The sequence below is a fragment of the Labrus bergylta genome, chromosome 12, assembly GCF_963930695.1.
Source record: "Labrus bergylta chromosome 12, fLabBer1.1, whole genome shotgun sequence".
Taxonomy (NCBI): domain Eukaryota; kingdom Metazoa; phylum Chordata; class Actinopteri; order Labriformes; family Labridae; genus Labrus; species Labrus bergylta.
Window position 1 is genome coordinate 6,826,896 of NC_089206.1, and position 21,634 is coordinate 6,848,529.

General features: G+C 39.9%; 1 protein-coding gene across 2 annotated transcripts; it reads left to right on the forward strand.

Annotated features, from left to right (window-relative positions):
- On the forward strand, window positions 1-21,056 carry dgkaa (diacylglycerol kinase, alpha a). 2 transcript variants are annotated; one of them, XM_020636616.3, is made up of 24 exons: window positions 1-211; window positions 8,587-8,686; window positions 8,999-9,075; window positions 10,941-11,070; window positions 11,273-11,347; window positions 11,438-11,487; window positions 11,663-11,737; window positions 12,007-12,123; window positions 13,184-13,301; window positions 13,451-13,539; window positions 13,654-13,770; window positions 14,065-14,163; window positions 14,368-14,454; window positions 14,538-14,611; window positions 14,693-14,767; window positions 14,880-14,965; window positions 15,056-15,145; window positions 15,323-15,483; window positions 15,563-15,627; window positions 16,001-16,091; window positions 16,308-16,494; window positions 18,510-18,627; window positions 18,843-18,903; window positions 19,266-21,056. In XM_020636616.3, exons 2-24 carry the CDS (start codon window positions 8,611-8,613, stop codon window positions 19,338-19,340), a joined length of 2,193 nt encoding a protein of 730 aa, XP_020492272.1. In that variant the 5' UTR covers window positions 1-211; window positions 8,587-8,610; the 3' UTR covers window positions 19,341-21,056. The 2 variants fall into 2 exon arrangements, with proteins under 2 accessions (XP_020492272.1, XP_020492265.1); XM_020636609.3 differs by having other exon boundaries at window positions 2-211; window positions 8,583-8,686.
- Window positions 21,057-21,634: the final 578 nt, after the last annotated feature.

Here is a 21,634-nt window from a genome sequence, read left to right on the forward strand (position 1 = left end):
AGAGGGCGCAGAGCAGCTGAGGCGGTGCTTGACAGGAGGGATCCTCGCCCAGCCTTCTGCTCTGCTCTGCACTAGAACACCGCTTCCACTCCGCCGACCTGCCGCCTCCGTTAAAAGTTAACGGCCACTTGAAAGGCTGGATTTCTAGCAGTTGCTTCGGTGCTTCACGACGACTTCTTTAAAGACTTACAACGGAGTGACGACGGGAAAGGTAAACGACTCACACACACACACAAAAAAAAGAAAATCAAGCAGTAACAGATCCTGATCCCTCGGAGTATTGATTGAAGTTTAAGTGGGGCTCAGATCGGCATTTTGCTGCAGATAAATGTCAGACAAATTCACGGGAATTAAAGCCGTCTCATTCAGTGTTGAATCCAAAAGGAGGTGCAATCGGTTATTGATGTATTTAAGCTCGCTGCATTGGTTTTAAGATATTTACAGTCGTGTGTGGATGAGAAATTCACTCAGTCGAACAACAGCCATTAAGAAAGGCAGATTTTTTATTAAAATGCAGTCTTCTGCTTTCTTTTTAAACCTCACAAACATTCATCATTTCAGTTCCCCTTTGCTGCATGACATGATTGTTAATGTCAGGCTACTTAAATTACCAGCAGGGGAACCCTTCTCCCAGTCTATTTACAGAATTGAGCAATTCATCTGACAGAGTAGAAGAGACTGGTGAGCATTCAAGGGTGGTCGAAATATATGAGGGTGTCATGTCTGAAGAAGAAACTTTCATGTTGAGCTCTCCACACTCTGTTAAGCTTGTCAACATATGCTAAAACTGCATGTGTCAGTAGTTCATTGAGCAAACAGGGTTATCGTGTTATTACCCCCTGATAAACATGATCGTGTCTGTGGGACTACAACCTTTGATTATGTTTGTTAAAGGATATGGCACCAACCCTGCAAGGACAGTGAACCCTCAATCAAAAGGCTTTTCTCTCTGTTTTTTGTTTGATGAAATAAATAAATAAAATCCTCCACATTGTGAAGTAGATGATTGTCGCCTGTGGGCGTTGGTGGGCACTGTCACTGCTGCCTGATCATTTTTTATTCACAGCACCCCTTTCACTGTCATTTGACTGCAAATGCTGTGCGTGAATATACAAGCCCCCATGTTAACTGGAAAAAACAAAACATACAGGAAAGTCTTGTTACTTAATCAGTTTGTTTGTTCTTTCTTCTTTGTTTTGCCTGATCGTGCAGTTTCAGAGTCACTTTAGTTGAAGGTGAAACTTTGCTGGTAGACCCTGTTTTAATTGCCAGCAGGTTATTTTTTTCAAATCTTTGTTGAGGCTCAGTTGTATTCATCTGTTTCTAGGCTGCAGGACAGTTTTCAGGGCCTCACGATTTCAATCAATATTGTAGTCAGGTCAATTAGCGTAGTTAATGTTTACATCAGAGGCCGTATATGAGCGAGCATTTAGCCCATTTTGGGATCTGTGGCTCATGTTAACTGTTGCTAACTTTCACAGCAAGCGTGTTCAGAAAGGGAAAGCCTTTTGTTTACAGACTGATTCACTTCTCTTAATACAGTAGTTCTTTATTCCATTCATTGTGGCCTTTTCTGCCTCCATTATATCATCACATTAAGTATGCATAGCATCCATAAATAACGTTTTATAAGTCAATACTGTATTAACATGTCAAATTGGATTGGCATTTTCTGTTGTGAAGGCTGAGTGTTAAATGCTGTCATTTATCACTTAGTCTTTTCTAGTTGGGATCATGTTAAGAAAATAGTTTACATGAGCATATATGATCAGATAAACGCAATTACCGGCATTATAGTGGATAAGTATTTCAGTTGAGTTCAATTGAAAACTGTTGAATTTAATGTTGTTGCATTTTCCGTTGTGTATAGATCTATGGACGAACAAGACGAGACTCCAGATACGTGTTAATATTTAAACCGTGTAGCTGTTTTATGACGGCATGCGCCCTCACAAGTCTGGGCAGGTTTGAGTTTTTTTCTTAATTTCTGAAAGCAGCAGGATGTTCCACACGGCCGCTTCAACAAAAAAAAAAAGAAGCTATTATATAAGTCACATTCAAGTCTGAACTCAGAGTGATGGGCAGTCCTCGCTTTGAAGCAAGTGAGTGAGAAAAGCCTCGCCTACATTTTCCAAGAAATCGGTGATTCATGCTGTGGTGAATGTCTTTTGTTAGGTTTCTTTTTTTTTTTTCCCTTTCGTGTTTTTGTCTCATTTGTAATCCTTGCTTAATGTGTTAAACTCCTCTCATGTTTCTAACAACTGGGGCCTGCTGTAGCCTACGTATCACTTAATTCTCCTGTTACCATACAGTAGTAGACCAAGGGAATCCCTTTTTAATAGAGCATGCTCTGCTGTGATCTTTTCAATACATTCAAGCCTGCTTGTTAAAGCTCTGCTTTCAAGAGCTCCCATCTATCAGTGTGGGGTTTGACTATTTTTATTATACGTATTCTAATGCCTGTCGCTGGGTCTGACTCACCCTAACAAAGCCATCTACCGCATGCAAGCCAAGTGAGCTCATGTTTACATTTTCACAGACAAAAGTTTCGCCGTGAGTGGAATATATGTCTTTTGAAAGGAAGCATAAAAAAGATACTTTTTAAATATAGAGCCCAAATACATTCAAGGCAAGATCTTAAAAAATGGCTACATCTGTTCTGTAACTTTCCAAACAAGTTCACATGCTAGCCACTTCAAAATGTAACACTGGAGAACCACCTTTGTCCCCGGGGGCCACCATGGTTTCTTATAGCTGCTTTAATAGATAAATATCTCAGTTAATTCTCATCCTCTGCTTCTAAAAGACATCACATGCCAGTGCACATTACAACAAACACCATGCTGAACTAAAGTGCGCATGTAAAACTACAAGGGGAAGTAGTTGTTACAGACTAGCTGTAGGGACACAAAAATGTGAGGATGTTTTTTTCTCAGATAGTATCATCAGAAAGACAAATACTACCTCTGGGCTGTACCCTCTGAGTCTGCTCTCTCAAAGTGACACCTTGAGCAAACAATCCATTTATAGTGGGAAAGTATTCCCCTGTCCATTCAATGAGTCACTGTAGCATCTGCATGTGGAATGCAATGTAGAGTATGGCCTCTAGTTTTGAAGGCCAAACCAGGCTGATGGTGTGGGAGGAGGTGGAGCTGGAGGGGGAAGACTGGCAGCGACTGACTGACTGACTGGGCTCCCCCTTCCTTTGGCTAGCTTCCTCCCTCTGCCAGTGCCTCCTCCTACCTGTTAGTCACCCGTGGCAGCACTCTGACAGAGAGAGCAGCTGATGGAGGGGAAACTCTTTCCATAGCAACCAAGCATGTCTGTCCTCCCCCTTCTTTTGACCCGATGCAGTCTGCACACACATCAGTGAAGAGAATTGTTGTAGTCACAGACAAAAAGGGACAAACGTTAGATGCAGACTTCCCTCTGTTCAGGGAACCAGCGCAGTGTTTTCCAACCACAGAGTGTGACAGAGTCAAGATTTGCACCCTGCAAGTTTTGCAAAACAGCAGATTTCCTTGACACAAGGCGTGGGTGTTATGACAGCTTGCACAAACATTAGCCTTGAAAAAGGTCATCCCCACGTGTAACTTGAATGATTCTGGTAAAGAGAGTACTTTGTGGTTGTTGACAGTGAGACAATGAGACATGACAGGTTTCATAATTATACGCAGGGCCTGTGTGAAGGAAAATGCCCACTGAGCTGTCCTCTCTGATTCTCTAATTATTTCACTGTGTGATTTTTTTTTTTTTAAAGCAGTTGCTTTTGGTTGTTGTTTTCAGTTGAGTGGTCAAAAGTAAAGGCGGATGCCAAGCTCTGAACAGACGGTTTTCAGAGGTTTACGGGGGAGTAGATGTTGCTCTCACAAGCTGTTGCTACTTGTAGAACCACTTTAACATTTAAATTTATTTTTTTTTAACTGCTATTTTAACCGCAAGTGGCCCACGAGTCTGCAGCTCTTTTGATTTTCGACTCAGTGGATGTTCTTCAATATTTATTCTACACTGATTTTATGTTGCAACATTTTGTTCAAACCGAATTCTACCTCAAACTGTCAGTAAGTAGAGTGAATCACCATGAATCACACTGAATGATTACTTGTGACTCCGGCTAGCTAACATTTACACTTTTCTCCTGTCAACGTGACATAGTCTTGAACATGAAACATCTTCACGCCTCATAGATGATCCACCATTTAACTTTGGCCATCTGTGAAACCTCACAGAGAATCATGCTAGAAGTAGTCTGTCACGTCGTCTGTTGTAGGGCCTAACAGACATTCCTCAGACCTCCTGAAGTATTTGAATTGAATCCTGTTAGCGCATTTTGATGATGTCTTTGTTCTTTTTTAACTCAAGACTGTAAATATTAACTCTGACACCTAGAGTTTTAAAATTGGTACTTCAGTCCAAATTCAAAACATTGGAGGGAGCTGTGTCTCCCCTCCCCCTCCCTCTCCCTAGACTCGATGCACACAGAAGTTGCCATGTCGTGGCCACAGAAGCTTCAGTGTTTAGCCATCGCTCTTAAAACAATTCTGTGGACCAACCTCTCTCTATTTTTCAATAGCATCTCCATTATTTATCCTAAATTACCACATTTCTGGTCGTGGAGCTTATTAGTAAAATGCAGTGGCTTTTTAGGTCGGATAGAATCAGTTACATCCAGTGCCCTGGCCCACTTCCAGCGCTGCAACACCTGTTGGTTTGCCGTGATAACTGGTCTCACATCTGGCAAACTGAGGGGCGTCTAAAACAGCCGTGTGGGGGAGCCTTAAAACCACCTACTTTTTCTGGACAAAACAAATGCTGACCATTCGAATCAAAACTTAATGTAGAAGGAGGACATACTGGCTGCTGCATTGTTGCCAGAGAAGTCTGCACCTCAACATAGCATGTTTCATTAATGTCTGATGATATAGTAAGGTCATTTTATGATTGAATTCAGTAGATATCTTACTTATTGGTCTTTTCAGAGAGGAGACAACCAGCTCTGTGTGCAGTAAGTACTCCATTCATCTCTTCCTTTACTAAGTGAAGGGTATGCTCCATGTACTTACAGCTGCTAATTCCCACTCTGGATCATGCATGCAAATCATTATCGAATCAGGAAGTGAGGAATCAGATTACTCAGATAGGCCTGAGATGCTGTTGAACCAGACAATAATGATGATGACACTGTTGGTAAGGAGAAAAAATTGTCGCTGATGCTGCTCACGACATCAAGCCCCAAGGAAAGAAAAATCAACACCCAGGAGAAATCTAAAATAAGAGGTGTTTTATGGCTATTTCCAGGAGCATATTTTTAGAATAATTAGGTCAGGTGATTAGTAGCAGATGGTTTTTCATTATTCCTTCATGTTCACACTTTGCTGTTGATACAGTCCAAACCCACCTGATAGGTTACATAAACAAAGCTGCAAAGCAAAGCTGCTGACCTTTTGAGGGAATTAAGAGAGGACAGTGTGAACCTTTCAGAGCCCAAATGCATCCAGATCACATGCAGGAGTGGGTGTTATTTCAGATTATTTTACTTCTTTTTCTTAGTGCGTTCTTTGTCCTTGAAGTACTCAGATTTTTTGTCCGGTGAAGGTACAGTAGCTGTCACTGATACCTGCACTGGTTGCACTTTAATTTGTGTGATAGCACCTGCCGACACGAGTGTGAACAACACATTTACAGTGGAGTCCTTTTCATCGCACACGTCTTTTATGCGCTGTCCTTTTGTCTTTGTATAGCTGATGATAGAACAGCCTTGATATCAGACATGATATTAGATTCACAGGGCCAACTCTTCAAACTGTTACACTCGGTTCAGTTTATTTATCATGTTCTGATATGAATGATCACATTGTATCAAGTGGGGAATTACCAAAATTGCTTCTGGATATTTGGTTCTAATCCAAAGGCTGCTCTTAAAGGACCATACCAGTGTTTTTTTTATTATCTTCCGCTGACCCTTTTCCAAAGCATCCTGCAGAGTTACAAACTCAGAATCGGCCTCTCCCACATTACTGTCACAAACAGTTTTTAGAATCAATCAGCAGAGTGAAAAGACTGACGCATTTATTGTTTCCAAAAGTCCATTAACGTTGCACGGTAATGCAGGTGAAGTGCAGATTGATTGGACAGTCTAAACTGCACTACCCCGTAATGGTAATGTAATTTACAGAAACCTCTAATGCAGTTTGCTGTGATGGATTAGTTGCACAACTCAGATAAATTTCAAAACAAACTGCCATTAAAAAATGTTGAACTTTGCAGCGTGGACTGCAAAATGTTCTATTACTGCGCCGAGTCATCTACAGTCATTGTAGGCTCGTTTTAAAGAAATGTCAATTTTGTATAACAAGCAAAGACTGCTGTATACAGTAACAGCTAATGAAAAATAGCATTGGTGTAACAATTAGGACTGTATATATGCAAGAATATGGCGATTCCATACTTGATTCTCAAATGTATTTATATTTTCTTACACCCCTGATTTCAAGAAGATGAGTCATAAAGTTTGCAAATGAAATCACTTATGCAAGTTAAACAGCAATGATCTCAAAGTAGCCACCACTTGCCAACATAAACTTCTGATCATTACAGACTGCGACTGTTGCAATACAACGTATAAAACAACCATTGTCTCCTATATAAGAATGTTTTTAACATGTTAAACTATTGCACATTGGCTTTCTTTGATATAAATAAGAGCTCTTTATTTAGTACCATTGAAGAAAATCTTTAATGAATCAGACAAGCACGTTTCTTTTGATAGACATTCCTACAGATATCACATTTATTCTGCACACATCATTCCTCCACATACATATTCATGACTACATTAGTCATATCATAAGTTCTTCATTGATTGACCCCTATACATCTAATAGCAGCATTTCATGGTCATGCATCTGTAAAACAAAGAGCATGATACCGGATGCCAAGAAGGTAACATTCTCCCCCTCCATTAACTTGTTCCTCTTCTTTCTTCAATGATTCATTCGCTGTACATTTGTCTGTTTCTTGTTCCTGTCGTTAAGGAATCCCCTTCCATTATGTCTTAAAAGCATGTTTGCCTCTGTTGAAAGCGTTCTTCACAACTCACTTAATGTACGTCCGACTTTATGTTTCCATCTTCAAAACAACATGCCAGAGCAATTTTTTTGGATTCTAAATAAATTATAACCTTTGATTGTGATGAAATGTTTCTCTGTCTGATTGAAGCTTCATGCGCACTTTCAGCCTTGCATGACATTTACTGGAAAGTCTTTTTCTGTTGTTTGGCGGGAAGGCCCCTGAAAAGCCAGTTGGGTTTGTTCATCCTCTCAGCTAGATTCTTTTTCAACCTGTGCGTTAAACACTTGACTGAACTCTTTTGTGTGCAACTGAAGCAGACACTTCCAATACTTATATCTGGTGTTTTATAAATCACATATGGGCCAGTGAGTTTATGGAAAGAGATTTTGGGTGCAGAGACTCCCTGGAGTTGAAGTGCCATGGGTACCTTTTGGCCTGACATCATTTCCTCAAGACTTCTGGCACAGTTTGAGAGACCGGCCACATGATACTGATACAAGGTGTTAAATATGTACAGTATTTACTTTTTTTGTTTTGTTTTTTTATTGAAGTTTTTTAAATTAAAACAGAAACAGGCAATGGGAAAAAAATACAAGGAAAAACTTTAAACATACAAACATATCAATCAATTATAATTGATTAATAAAAATAATAAATAAAATAAAAAACAAAAATGAAGAATACAATTCATGCAGCCATGTGATCCTAAAATATTTTCATGTTGTCAGAAATAGACTATGGACTGACAAGCCCTTTATTGGTGCCATAGGTAACAGGACCACATGCAAAATATTCACAAATATTTCAAAGGGTTGGTCTGGTGTAAACCTCCTTGTGACATGATATGTTGTCAATGTTCCACATTTTAAAGAGCAATTGTTTTACCTGTATACATTTTTAGTTAGAGAATACAGTATTTTATAAATTCCTGCCTGTTTATATATGTCTCTAAATACATACATATACATATACACACATATATATATATATATATATATATATATATATATATATATATATATATATATAAACATGCACTTACTCACATACATATACCCATCCTCACACATACATGAATACACATACACATAAGTGCAGATATACAGTATATACTTACATACACATTACGTACAGTATTTACACATGACAACGTGTTCCTGTTGGGCATTTCAGCGCATAATACGAGGAAAACATTAAATCTTCAACGTTTCACAGACAGACTTTTGGTTTATGAAAATTCAACAAAGTCGATATTGGTGTTCAGCAATAAAACAACTCTAATCATTCCTTGTGTTTGAAAGTAACAAACTGCTTCACTCAAACGCTGGATGTTGAGTATAATTCTCTCTGTCAACAATCATGAATTTTGTTTTATTTTTTTTACAGAGTTGGAAGATGCTATCTTTTGCTCACAGCCGTGCTTTTATGTTTTACAAAGAAGCAGGCTACTGTGCACCCACCTCCTCTTTTCTCTATGTCTGTATCTCACTGTTTCTCTCGCCTGTGCACAGGCAGGCAGTTAGTGCAGTAGCAGGCACCATGTCCACCCCCACAAACCCAGAGGTGAAGGAACTGAGCCCTGTCGACTTTATCCAGCTACAGCAGTACATTGAATGTGAGTACAGACAGGGGGGCGGGCGGGCGGGCAGGCAGCCTTCTCAGTGCTTTGCACCCCTCCTTACTTCCATTTCCACCCACACGTACACACTCATGATAATGATGAATCTCATATCTAGAGGAGGTAGCAGTCTGCCACATTCTTTTCTTTTTTCAGTTAAGCATTCAGATCTCTTTTATTCATGTGCATACTCGTGATATTTCAGAAATATGTATTAAACATACAGTTGAGTTTTAAGGTTTTGAGAGCTCCCACAAAGTACTGAAGTACATGTGTTTCCCTGTGTGACTTCTGTCTCTTTGCTTCCAGACTGCAGCTTGAAGGTGAAAGATGTGCTGAGGGAATTTGATGCAGATGGCAGTCTGGCCCGGCACAGACATGGAGAGGTGAGGGGACGCCGTGTCCTGCTGTTCACCATCAGCTCCACTCCTGGCAAAACTCTCTTACAGGGATGTCAGCTATGAGGCGCTTAACCAAACTGAATTAAAACTCTCAGTGGAGCATATTAGTGAGAAATGAGTATTTGATTCATGTATAATGAGCTGTTATTAATTATCCTACACTGATTCATTAGATTCAAAACCATAGATCACTGACTAAGCTGTCCACGAGAAACAGCTTCAGCTCAACTTAGCGAGGTTTCAAATGTAAATGAACTCCTTGGTTTTGCCCACGCAGCAAGGCTGTTATGAACGGTGAGCTGGCTGCCCTCATGCAGTGTAAGCTCAAATGTGATTGAAAAGACATCTTTCCAATACTGTACATCAGCAGCGGTGACAATGCCAACTCATTTTGCAAGAAGCAAGCGCAGTAAATTCTGATGGCTAAATTGTCCACATAAATCTTAATGAAATAATTGGAAGGAAATTGTTTTTTTAATGGGAGTAAAGACAGATACTTCCATAAAGCAATAGTTAACAGCTATTAGAACACAAACAACCATGAAGGTATTTTTTTAAATGTAAGAGTGTGCAGAATAATGATACAGTGTTCTTGGTCTCAGCCTCCTTACCCTTTTGTTCCCTCTTCCTTCTTCTTTTGTGATCTGGCTGTCTTGTGGTGACATTATTTATTACTGGGGCAGCTCTGCTCTGCAGGGTATCAGCGGAAGAAATGGAATAATGTCAACAAGAATTGGGTTTGTGGTTCACCATTATCGAGGGATTTTTGCTTGTTAGCCCTGCAGCATATAGTCATGTGAGAGGGACAGATTCCAGGCCCGACAGATGGACTGAAATCTTGAATCAGGAGCTTTCTTTTTTGTCTATTCTTTTTTAGTTTTCTAACACTGTCACGTGAAAATCAGTCCACCGTGCAGATAAGCTGCAAAAAGGACAGATTTAAAAATACTTTTTTAACCTACTGCAATTGCACTTTATAATGACTTCCTCTCATAAGTAAGGACAGAAGACATTTCAACTTTTAAACTTAAGCCTGAGTTGCATATATCATATTTCAAACTGTATTGTGGGCTCATGGGAAACCTCTTGGGATTTCAAAAGCATTCCCACCCCCCCACTGGATACACTTACACGCCTCTCAAGCTCAAAGTTATAGTGTTGTTCTGAGAAAAGCCACACACGTCAGATGTATAATATTCTCACGTGTGGTTGTAATCTTCCCTTATCTTCAACAGACATGCAGAAGACACCACGCACGGCTGCCTTACATCTGTTATCATTAATATAAATATTAAAGTGAATCTTAGAGCTGCTCAACTTCAACCTCTATAAATAAAATTATCAGCCCCCCCCCCCCCCATCAGTCTTTTATCATACCAGGTTGTAACTGCCATACTACACATACTTTTCCCACTATTACTGACATTGTAGCTACAAATCCATCTTATTCATTGTTGCTGTTCTGTTTGTCTCTATCCTTCTCCTTCTTCCTCCGTCTCCCTCTATCCCACTTTTCAAGACCAACATAGTTTCAGCAGATGGCTCTTCAACATGACTCTGTTATGTCGAGGTTTCTGCCTCTTTAAGGAAGATTTTCTTGTCACTGTAGTGCTCATGATGGATTAACGTTGGGTCTTTGTGTACAACATAACAAAGAGTACGGTATTATCTGCTCTTTTGTCTTGATGTAAAACATTTTTATGAATTGGTGCTATACAAATAAAGATGTATTGATTGATTGATTGACAGCACACACACTGCAAAAAGTAGAGACATTTCATAATGTGTTTCACGAAGCCACTGTCAACAAAATACGACTCTCCCATTCATTTTTTTATTTTTTTTTGTAGTGCATCGACGAAGAAGGCTTCCGTCTGTTTTTGAAGACGTATTTAGAAGTGGAGGACTTCCCTGTGGCTCTCTGCCAACGACTCTTCCGCTCCTTCCAAAACTCTGAACCCACCCAGGAAGACAGTGCCAGTGAGATAACACAGCATGTATTTACACAACTCACTGCCTCCACGCTACTTTGCATCAGGACCCTTATCAATTTACGCCACGGACTATTTGGCATTAATTCATTTCTAACCACATGCCTGTGAGATACTGTTTGTGCGGATATGGTAACCAGAGTATTTACAGCCAGCTCTCTCTTTCTCTCTCCTCCCTCCCTCCCCTGTAGAGGAGGTCTTTCTGAAGGATGTTTCATGTTACTTCTCCCTGTTGGAGGATGGCCAGCCCAGGGACAAGCTGGAGTGTGAGTCCTTTGTTTCTATTATGACCAAAATAATTTGAGTGTTGACTTGATTCACCATTTCCACTTTCAATCCCCCCTCTTTCTCTTTAGTTGCTTTCAAGCTCTATGACAGAGATGGCAACGGAGTCCTCGACAGCTCTGTAAGTTGCTGAGAAAATATTTAAGATGTGATTGTCTACAGATTGAAAAAACAAAATGGCTTAGCTCTGGGTTTCTGATTTAATTACAGACTGAATGCTGTTATTATCACTTTTTAGTTGATTGTATCGTGTCAGCCACACTGCTAATACGCAGTCTTTTGTTTCATTTGAACAGGAAGTGGATAGGATTATTGCTCAGATGATGCATGCTGCGGAATATCTCGGATGGGACGTGTCCGAGCTGAGGCCCGTAAGTCCCTCAAAGTTCCCTCTCAAATGATAATGTCCCGAGAATAAAGATACTTACTGTGAGGAATTGAAAATGTGATTTCAACATTAGTTTAACACTATAACATAAAGTACATGGCAGTACTTGTTACTCATTTGCTAAGAAATGATAAGCTTGTCTGCACCTACAAAATTCTCATGTGGGACCTTTTATAAATCACATTAAGACATCATTAAGTAATACATAGTGAATGCTGATTGGATAATAATCAACTGTTATCATTTCATCAGGTTCTGAAGGACATGATGACCGCTATTGATGCTGACAGCAGCGGCACGGTGTCTCTAGAGGAGTGGGTGGAGGGAGGCATGAACAACGTTCCCTTGCTGGTCCTGTTGGGTCTAAAGGTACTTAGGATGCAGAATTTGTCGCTTCTCATTTAAGAGTTGGCTTCAAAAGCCTATCTCCGATGTATTTCATTTTTACAGCAGGTGTCTCACAAAGTGGTATAAAATCTACTTTTACTGCTCTTTTGAAATCTTGGCCTTGCATGCCTCTCCTCTGTCCTCCGCCTCCTCCCCGTCTATAAAAGTCTTTTTGCCGACTCAGTGTAACACAGGGTGTGGTAATGTCATCTCCGCTCATGCAAGCTCCGCACCAGCCGAGTGCTTTAGTGTTTTCCATTTACTCTGCACAATCAGTGCCCGTATTTCACAGAGTGCTCGCATAATATAGCAATCTGAAGGCTGATGCACTACATTTGAATTCAGAAATTAATCATTTTAATGCTTGGTGCAGATCATATCTATTTTCTGGGTGTCGTTCAGTGCACGTAAAAGCCATTTACTGATAAACTTTGTGTCTCTGTGATAACTGTGTTGATCTAAAATCACAAGCTGGACTTTGACACTGGGCTTGGCCTCTTCAACAAGGCTAGGGACTTCCCCTCAGGCTATTTCTAGCAACCAATGATCATTTGAAGCCTGGGGTGCATGAATTCTGCCCCCTCACAGTTGCTGTGTCTGTTTCCCGCTTTGCCTCATGCTGTAAGTGATAGGCTGATGCATCATGTCCAGGAAAATATTGCGTGTAATCTGGATAAGAGCACTGTTCACCCTGTAAAAACAAATAGACTGAAAGCAACCATATAATCTTGTGTCGAGAAATTCAGATTAAAGTCAGTGTTGATGTCATTGTATGCCACGGCATGAACAACTACTATATACTGTATAATCAGCAATCTCATTAGGTAAGGTTTTTCATGAGTGGGTTTGAAAACTAACTGAGAAATGCAGGCCCAGTCCCTGAAGCGTTATTGATGAGTTTGTGTAGTTTGATGAAAACATTTACAAAGCTAAAGATGTAAGGTTCTTTTGTTGCAGACATTTATTTTTCTATTCAATAATGCTGAAAAAGTTTGCACTTTAGCAACGACCATGATGTTTCTTTCTTGTTCTAAACAACCAGATGACTCAGAAGGACGGGCAGCACCTTTGGAGGATGAAACATTTCAACAAGCCTGTTTACTGCAATGTGTGCCAGAGTATGCTGCTGGGTCTGAGGAAGCAGGGACTATGCTGCACCTGTGAGTATCATGTGTTACCAGAAGAGGGTGACACTGTGCTGACATTCATCTCTGAACCTGTGGTGACAAAATTGAGAATTTCAGGATCTTTATAGATGAACAATCTTTAAAAACATCAAATGACAGCTGGGCTACATGTTGTTGTGCAGGCTGTAAATACACAGTCCATGGACGCTGTGCTAACAGGAACCCAGCACCCTGCACCAAGACGTATGTGAAGTCAAAGAAAGAAACAGGGGTATGCCAATGTCTCCATGACAACATTAACGGCGACACTCACAATCTAAATTAGACATAGTCCTGTGTCTGAGTGCTCTTATGTGAACGTTGAGACATTCATCACACATTTCAGGTTCCAGCGCACGACTGGGTGAGTGGGAACTGTGACTCGAGGTGTGATAAGTGCCAGAAGAAGATCAAGAGCTACCAAGGCTTAACGGGAAAACACTGTGTGTGGTGCCACACGATGGTGAGGAAGCATCTCCATGTGTGAATGTTTTCTTAGGAATATAGAGTTATTTCTAATGAGGATGAAATGTTCATTTCGGTTATCAGACACACTTGCTCAAATGCTTTTGGGCTTAAGTTCAGTCATGGAGGCTGTTTTTTCTCTTCTCCATTTGTCATTCTTTCCCATCTCAGCTGTAAATGAAGCAGAGATGGAAAAAAAAAAAAAATCTCTTTCAAAAAGATGAATTTGGATCCTGTCAGAGGTCGTCGCTGTTGGTCTTTTATGTAATGTATCACTGTTTTTGTTTTACAGCGTCATGATGAATGTGCCGAACAAGAGCCAATAGAGTGCACATGTGGGCTGCACAGAGACCATATCCTGCCTCCATGGGCCATATATCCTGTCGTAAAGGTACAGAATTATCCTCAAGCACACATACAGTACAAACAGCGCCTGTCACACCAACGCAGAACATCAGCCGCAGGATGTTTTTTCTGTTTTTGGTAAACTTTTTTCACCTGTGTGTCATTTCGACAGCTATGGTGTATACAGGTTTTTCTTTGTGTTACCTTTCTCTTGTTTGTTCACTCTGTGCCTTTGTTTTGATCCCTGAAGGAAAGGCCAAACAATGTGAAGAATGGCTGCTCGAGCTCAACTGATGACAGCGAGCTCAATACTACTCCTGATGGACAAGTGCTTCAGGTATTAATCTCCCTTATGAAGGTTTTTGTCGATGTGTTTTTTACCCCCTTCAATGATTATAACATGTTCCCATCATTAAACAGATCAGCCCTGTGCCCAACACCCATCCTCTCCTTGTGTTTGTCAACCCTAAAAGTGGAGGCAAGCAGGGAGAAAAGTAAGTCCAAAAGGAACACTCTCATAAAGAAACAAATGTACAATAGATTGCCACTGTTTAGCCTGGTCTTGTATATTTCAGAGTCCTGAACAAATTTCAGTATTTACTGAATCCACGGCAGGTTTACAACCTTTCCAATGGTGGACCTGGACCAGGGTGAGTAACCTCAGAATTTAGTCAGCATGTAAAGGAAATAAATATTGTTTTGAAATACAGATCTAAATAAAGAGAACTTCTTAAATTATTTCTTTCTTTTTTTGTCTTTCAGGCTGAGTTTCTTCAGAAATCTGGAGGATTATAGGATCTTGGTATGCGGGGGAGACGGTACAGTTGGCTGGATTCTTGACGCAATAGGTGAGATAGTTGGAACAAGCCCTGTAAAAGGCACACGTCAGCTTCCAAAAAACAGTATGACGCATTTCATCTTACTTTTCTTCAAATCAGACAAAGCCAATCTGCTCGCCCGGCCACCTGTCGCTGTGCTTCCTCTTGGCACAGGAAATGACCTCGCACGATGTCTGCGATGGGGAGGAGGTGAGAAGTGAACGAGGATGGAAGGTTTTTACTTCTGGACAAAAAAAAACAAACTGTTAGCTGCAAATGTTCTGTTGTGTGTTCCTGCAAATCTGATTCAGGAAAATAATGGCTCTCCTTGTATTTCATTCTGTTCATTTGTAAGACAATGAATCATGTTTCTGGGTTTCTCTGAAGGATATGATGGGGAGGATTTGAGTCGTATTCTCAAAGACATTGAGGGCAGCTCTCAGGTGCTGATGGACCGCTGGAGTGTGCAAGTCATCACAGATGAGAATCAGGAGAAGGGTGACCCAGTGCCGTATGAAATCATTAACAACTACTTCTCTATCGGAGTTGTAAGTTTCTCTAAAACATAAAACACAACCAAAATAGTTTCAGTCCAGCGTTTGAATCATTTCTGTGTTGTGTTGACAGGATGCCTCCATTGCTCATCGGTTTCACACAATGAGGGAGAAACATCCCCAGAAATTCAACAGCAGGTACGTGTTAAACTGCAACATATTCACGCTCTAAGGCACTTCCTCTGGAACGGAAAAACAAACAGACTTACCTAACTAAATTACATACAACACTTGTTCAGATCCAAAACAACACAGCTGAGCTGGGGAATGGTGTTTCAATGTGTTGGCCTCAGTCTGTACTTTCATTTTTCCTGCTTGCTCTAACGGATTTGTCAAAGCTGAAAAAAAAAACTGAACGCAGGTGGCGACAGCAGATGTCTGTGGCAGCAAGCGTTGCAGCCTGACTCCTCCTCCATCTAAAGAGCTGTGTGTGCTGAAACCAGAAAATGTTCTGTGAAAACAAAATATCACTTAAACTTAAAAAAAACCCTCTTTTTTTTCATGACTGCAGAATGAAGAACAAGCTGTGGTATTTTGAATTTGCCACTTCAGAAACCATCTCTGCTTCCTGCAAGAAACTGAACGAAAGTCTGACAATTGAGGTGAGAAAATAGCATTAGTTTTACCACGACAGCAAGTATACACTTTGTATTTTTTCTTACAAAATGAAACTGTTTCACCCCTAGGTGGGTGACACTCCCAGAGCCAGGTGTTTATTCTGCCGTATATAGTGTGGAAAAAAATCAACTTTTTGTCACAACCAGTCTTACTGATGTTTTATGCTGTCTCTCCTTTGGACTGATGTGTTTTTTCTCCAGTGTTGTGGTACTCCTCTGGATCTCAGCGGCCTGTCTCTAGAGGGAGTTGCTGTCCTAAACATTCCCAGCATGCATGGTGGCTCCAACCTGTGGGGTGAGACCAAAAAAGTTGACACGAAGGGACTGACAAGTCAGGAAGAGCCTGAAGTGATCATCGATCCAGAAATCCTCAAAGTGACCTCCCAAGGTATTTCATCTGTAGTGAGGGAGTGCATGTGAGATTATCAAGAGCCTGAGGGGGGTCACGTGTATGACCCCAAAGACTCTGAAGTTCCCCTCAATGTCATTGTTTTGGTTTCACAGTCTACAAACTCTGCTCATTCAAAGATGGTTTCCAGCAGCAGCAGGTAGCCATTTTTGGGGCGACTGCGGCTAAGTGGTAGAGTCGGTCGTCTCTCAACCTGGAAGGTCGGGGTTCAATCCCCTGCTCCTGCAGCCACATGTCCAATGTGTCCAATGTGTATGAATAGATTAGTTAATACTGATGGACACTTTACATAGCACCTTCCACCATTAGTATGTGAACGGGACCTGCCGTGTAAAAGCACTTTGAGTTGTCAGAAGACTAGAAATATATATATACAAGCACAAGTCCATTTATAATTATCATTTAGCAGAAAGGTCCCGATAAACCTGCTGGCCAATAAACCGGTACCTGTCCAGCTGTAAATGGCAGACAGACCAAAACAGAGCGAAAAGGAATGTGAACATTGTACTAACATTTGTCAGTTTGACATAAACAGGACCCAGAAAGAATGCCACTGCTACTCTGCGTCTGTTGCTGGATGTGTAAATAGGAAACTGCTGCCTGTGAAACTTTATAAGGTGATAACAAGCTTCAACTGCTTCTTCCTATTGCTTAAAAAAAACAGCTTTAAGAGGAAAACTGTGCAAACATTTAGATCCATTCATAGTAATCAAACCAGTGGTGTCCTTTGATTGCATAAATTCAACGCTTGCCAATCAAAACCCTGCATCAAGTCCTTTTCTGACCACTTGAGGGCAGCAGAAACAAGCTCTGAGCACGACAACGCTCACTACTAAAGGTAACAAGAAAAGGGTTTAAAAAAACATGTCCAGCAGACTCACAGCAAAGTTTACAATCATTCATTGACATTAATTCTCCTTTTAGAGCTGATAGATGATAAATGTAGAGAGGGTACAGACATCCATCCTGTTTTACATTCTATATTTAGCTTGTTAAAATCCCCATTGAGATTAAAAAATACTTCCTTAAGAGTGGCCTGGAGAGACATCGATACAGAAACATTGAAAAAATGTAAACAGACAAATACAAATGTCACACACTACAACAAAGTGCGCCTAATATCCAGTTTCGGGTCTTTACAGTGACCCTGATGGAAACAATCACATTTTTCAAAAAAAACAAATTCCTAAGAGATTTTTTTTTTTTTTTTTTTTTTTACCACATTCTGGATTTTGGTTAACTGAAATCCCCTCATGGTCCTGATCTCTGACACGTTCAGGTCTTTTTTATTTTTTTTCCAAATTACGTTTGTTGATCCACTTGTGTGATGGGATCCATCGTTAGTATGAAAACATTGACCATAATGTGTCTTTGATTCTTTATTTAGTATCTGCATTATATGTATATAACAGTATACCAGCCCCCCCACACACACCCCCTCCCCACCGGATTGTTGATGGACGGTCTGCCTCCCCCCACCCCCTTGCTCCCTATCCCTCTTCCTGCATCTTATCCCATCTCTCCCCCTATCCCTTTCCAAACCGGGCGCAGTCTAGGCCTGTGAAGGCTGTTTTGTCATGAGCCGGGGATCCAGCTGAAGATTTCTGCCTTTTAATAAGACAGTTTTTTCTTTCCACTGTAACTTTAGCTGCTTTGCTAAAAATGCTCATGATGGATAGGCTGGATCTTTGTAACATAGCAATAAGTAAGGTCTTTTACCTGCTTTTTGTAGCATAACAATGAGTAAGGTCTTTTTACCTGCTTTTTGTAAAGTGTCTGGAGATAACACTTGTTATGAGTTGACGCTATACAAATAAAAATTGATTGATTGATTGAACAGTATGTGTTTTTAATTGATCCAATATGACTTAGTTACTTCATTTAAATCCTTCTCTGAATTTTTGTAAAGAAAAAAAGAACTGTAAGTAAGACGATGGTTTCAGGCTGGGGGATATTACTTCCTGGATGTTAAACACATCTATGATTTTTGACAGATCTCAGCGACCGTCGATTAGAGGTGGTCGGTCTTGAAGGAGCCATGGAGATGGGTCAGATCTACACGGGCCTGAAGAGCGCCGTGAGGCTGGCAAAAACATCGCAGATCACCATCAGGTGAGAAACAGACATGTTCAGGCTTGTCAGGCTTTGAGCTGTTAGTCTTGACAATGGCTTAACGTTAACTTTGATCACCAGCTGAAGGATAATACTTAACCGCTTATTAACATAACAAACATTACCGGCTTAGCTTTTAGTATTTTAATGACAGAGTGAGTCAGTGATTTTGTTTTCTGATGCACTTTGTTGATCTCCCTCTTCTTTACCCTCAGGACAAAGAAAGCATTACCGATGCAGATAGATGGAGAGCCGTGGATGCAGCCTCCCTGCACGGTAAATACCACACAGACACAGATTTCTCTAAATTGATAATTATTATTTTTTAAATGATCAACTAATCTACAATTTTAACCGCTTACCTGTAATCGTTTTGACCGCTCAAAGGCGAATAATTCAGCCAAACAAGAGCCCAGAATGATTTTCTTGAATTTCTTTTTGCCAAAATAATTGTATTCTTGATCATAACGACACAAAAAGCAAAACAAATGGGATGTACTGAAATCAAGAGATTAATCAAACGATCTTTGCAGGTCTTGAACAGACCATATATTAAATCTTTAGGCAAATGTTCCATTAAGAGATATATGTATTTGATTACATTGTAATTGAGTGGGCATCTTTTATTTTATTTTCAGATCCACATCACACACAAGAACCAAGCCAGTATGTTGATGGCTCCTCCGGCCAAATCATCTGGATTTTTCAAATGAAACCACCGCTCTGGAGCAGCCACATGCACTCTGGTGTATTGTACATAGAAGACTGACACTTTTCTGCATGTGTGTCGACATGTTACCGAAGCAAAGCTCTAGATAGATATGTCTGCTTTGTGGCAAAAATGACCAAATTAACTCTGTGTTCTTATAGTCAACACTCCTCGCTGCCTCTGTCTTCTGCTTCACAGTTAGTAGAAATGTTGCTCTGTAGGAACTTAAAGCTGGCTGAAGTAAAGTGAAAAATATCGATATGCTCAAGAAGACTCTTCAGCTTCATGTGCCTTTACAACCTGTTCTCTATGGTTATTGCTTAAGTAGAAGACTTACCGGTACATATGGGCAGAGGTTTGTGTGAGCAGAAGCTGAATTTAAATTTTGTATATTTGTCTTTGAATTGCTCAACTTTAATAACTGAATTAAATATCTGAATTTAAATCACTTTATTTGAATTTGTATTGTTAAAACTGAATCTAAAATACAATATTTAAAAATGAATTAGTTTGAAACTGAATTCCAATAAACTTCAAACTGTATTTTTCTGAAACTCAATAATTGAATACATTATTTTAAAACTGTATTTATTTCCTCGCTAAAAAGTCCCTCAGGGGCACAATAAGCCTAGCGGTTAGTACACGCCCCATGTCTGGAGGCAATGTCCCCAAATTCAGTTCTCCCTATGATTTTGACTCTCAAATTCAATTTCAAAATTATTATCAACACTTCCAGCTGATAAGGAAGAGCAATTGAGCACCGAGTCACAACACTTCTTTTCATCCAATCAGCACCTTTGTTCTGCCCATAAGACATTTCCATGGGATTAATTCACATAAACAACTTTTGTTTCTTTCCATCGTGGACTACAAGTTTACCATGGATTGAATTCTCTTTTTATAAGTATGTAGTTGTGTTGTTTCGTTCTGTCAGTGAGTATAAATAAAGTTTTTGCTGTTTTAATGTCAGGCTAAATTTACTTTCTAGCTCATGAAGATATAGAGTTTCAGGTACTGTTAACATGAGCTCATGTGGTGTAAGTTAGCAGCCGAGTGTTTGATTAGTAACTTTAGGGTCACTGTGATGTCAGCACACACTATACAATATTCAACGTATTCAAATCATGTGATTTAAATCAAATATTTAAGTCAAATCTTAAATTTCAGCAATTATAATACAAATATACTGAATTAAAAATCAGGTTCTGCTGACGCAGATCTCTGCCCATTTGTTGTTTTGTTGTGGCTTAAATGGACGATATATGCTGCTGTCCATTTGGAACCAGAAATGAAGGATTAATAATATTACATTTCAGATTGTGGCAAAGGTAATTCTACCTTTTTTTTCATACATTTCAGAAGATACTTGAAAGTGTTATGGGGAACAGTAGTGGGACAATCATTGCCAAAAGTAGCTGCATGTGGATGTACAGCAGCAGGCCTAATCTACTGTTCCTGTGTATGTGTGTGTTTCTGTGTGTGTGTGTGTGTTTGTGTATGCAAGGGCGCAGAAAAGGCCGCACTTTGTTTGAAAATCTGAGAAATGTTCACTTCTAACTTATAAAGATACGTCTGATTAGAAGTTATAGGTTCCATTCAAAATGTATGTAGTTCTTATTTAAATGCTTTAACATTCATATCGTTTCAGTGTATGTGGACGGTGTTAATATTATATGCCTGAATTAACACACTGACGTTTTAATAAATTATATGGACCTAATTGTTTGGTGATTCTTTACAATATGACTTGCCTGTGCTTCTGATACATTGATCTAGTTTGGGTTTATCACCACAAGGGGGCGTCATGCACTTTTAGTCTGTGGCAGAAACATGATCTACTGACTCAAAAAAAAAAAAATGTTTCCTTCCCGTCTTTCAGACTTGAAATGTCACCATTCAAGTTAATCTCTTTGTTTTCAAAAAGAGTGCTCAGGATATTTACATGTTTTTTTCCGAGTAATATTATCTCTTACTTTTAGACGGATTAATCTGCCAGCAACAAATGCTGCCTTCAAAGATTGTTGGAAAAATCATGACAACTGCCTTGATTGCATACTGTATGTTTGGAAACTTGGCCAACTGCACAGCTGTTGCTGGTCAGAGTGATTCACACAGCTGTGTGCATATAAAATAAGACACCAAATTAAAGCAATATGTCACACGTTCAAAATGTTTGCTCAGTCTCATTGAAGTGCATACATAGAGGAGGCTACAGGATCTAAAGCAATAAAGATGCTCTGCTGTGAACAATAAGGCAAAAAAGTTCCACAGATTTTTTTTAACCAACTTCTTGTATTA

Bases quoted from the DNA above. Each gene is read 5' to 3' on its own strand.
- dgkaa (XM_020636616.3), top strand. From the start codon at position 8,611: ATGTCCACCCCCACAAACCCAGAGGTGAAGGAACTGAGCCCTGTCGAC. The intron at 13,302-13,450 runs GTGAGTATCATG...GTTGTTGTGCAG, and splicing joins GCAGGGACTATGCTGCACCT to GCTGTAAATACACAGTCCAT. The intron at 14,612-14,692 runs GTAAGTCCAAAA...TGTATATTTCAG, and splicing joins GGAGGCAAGCAGGGAGAAAA to AGTCCTGAACAAATTTCAGT.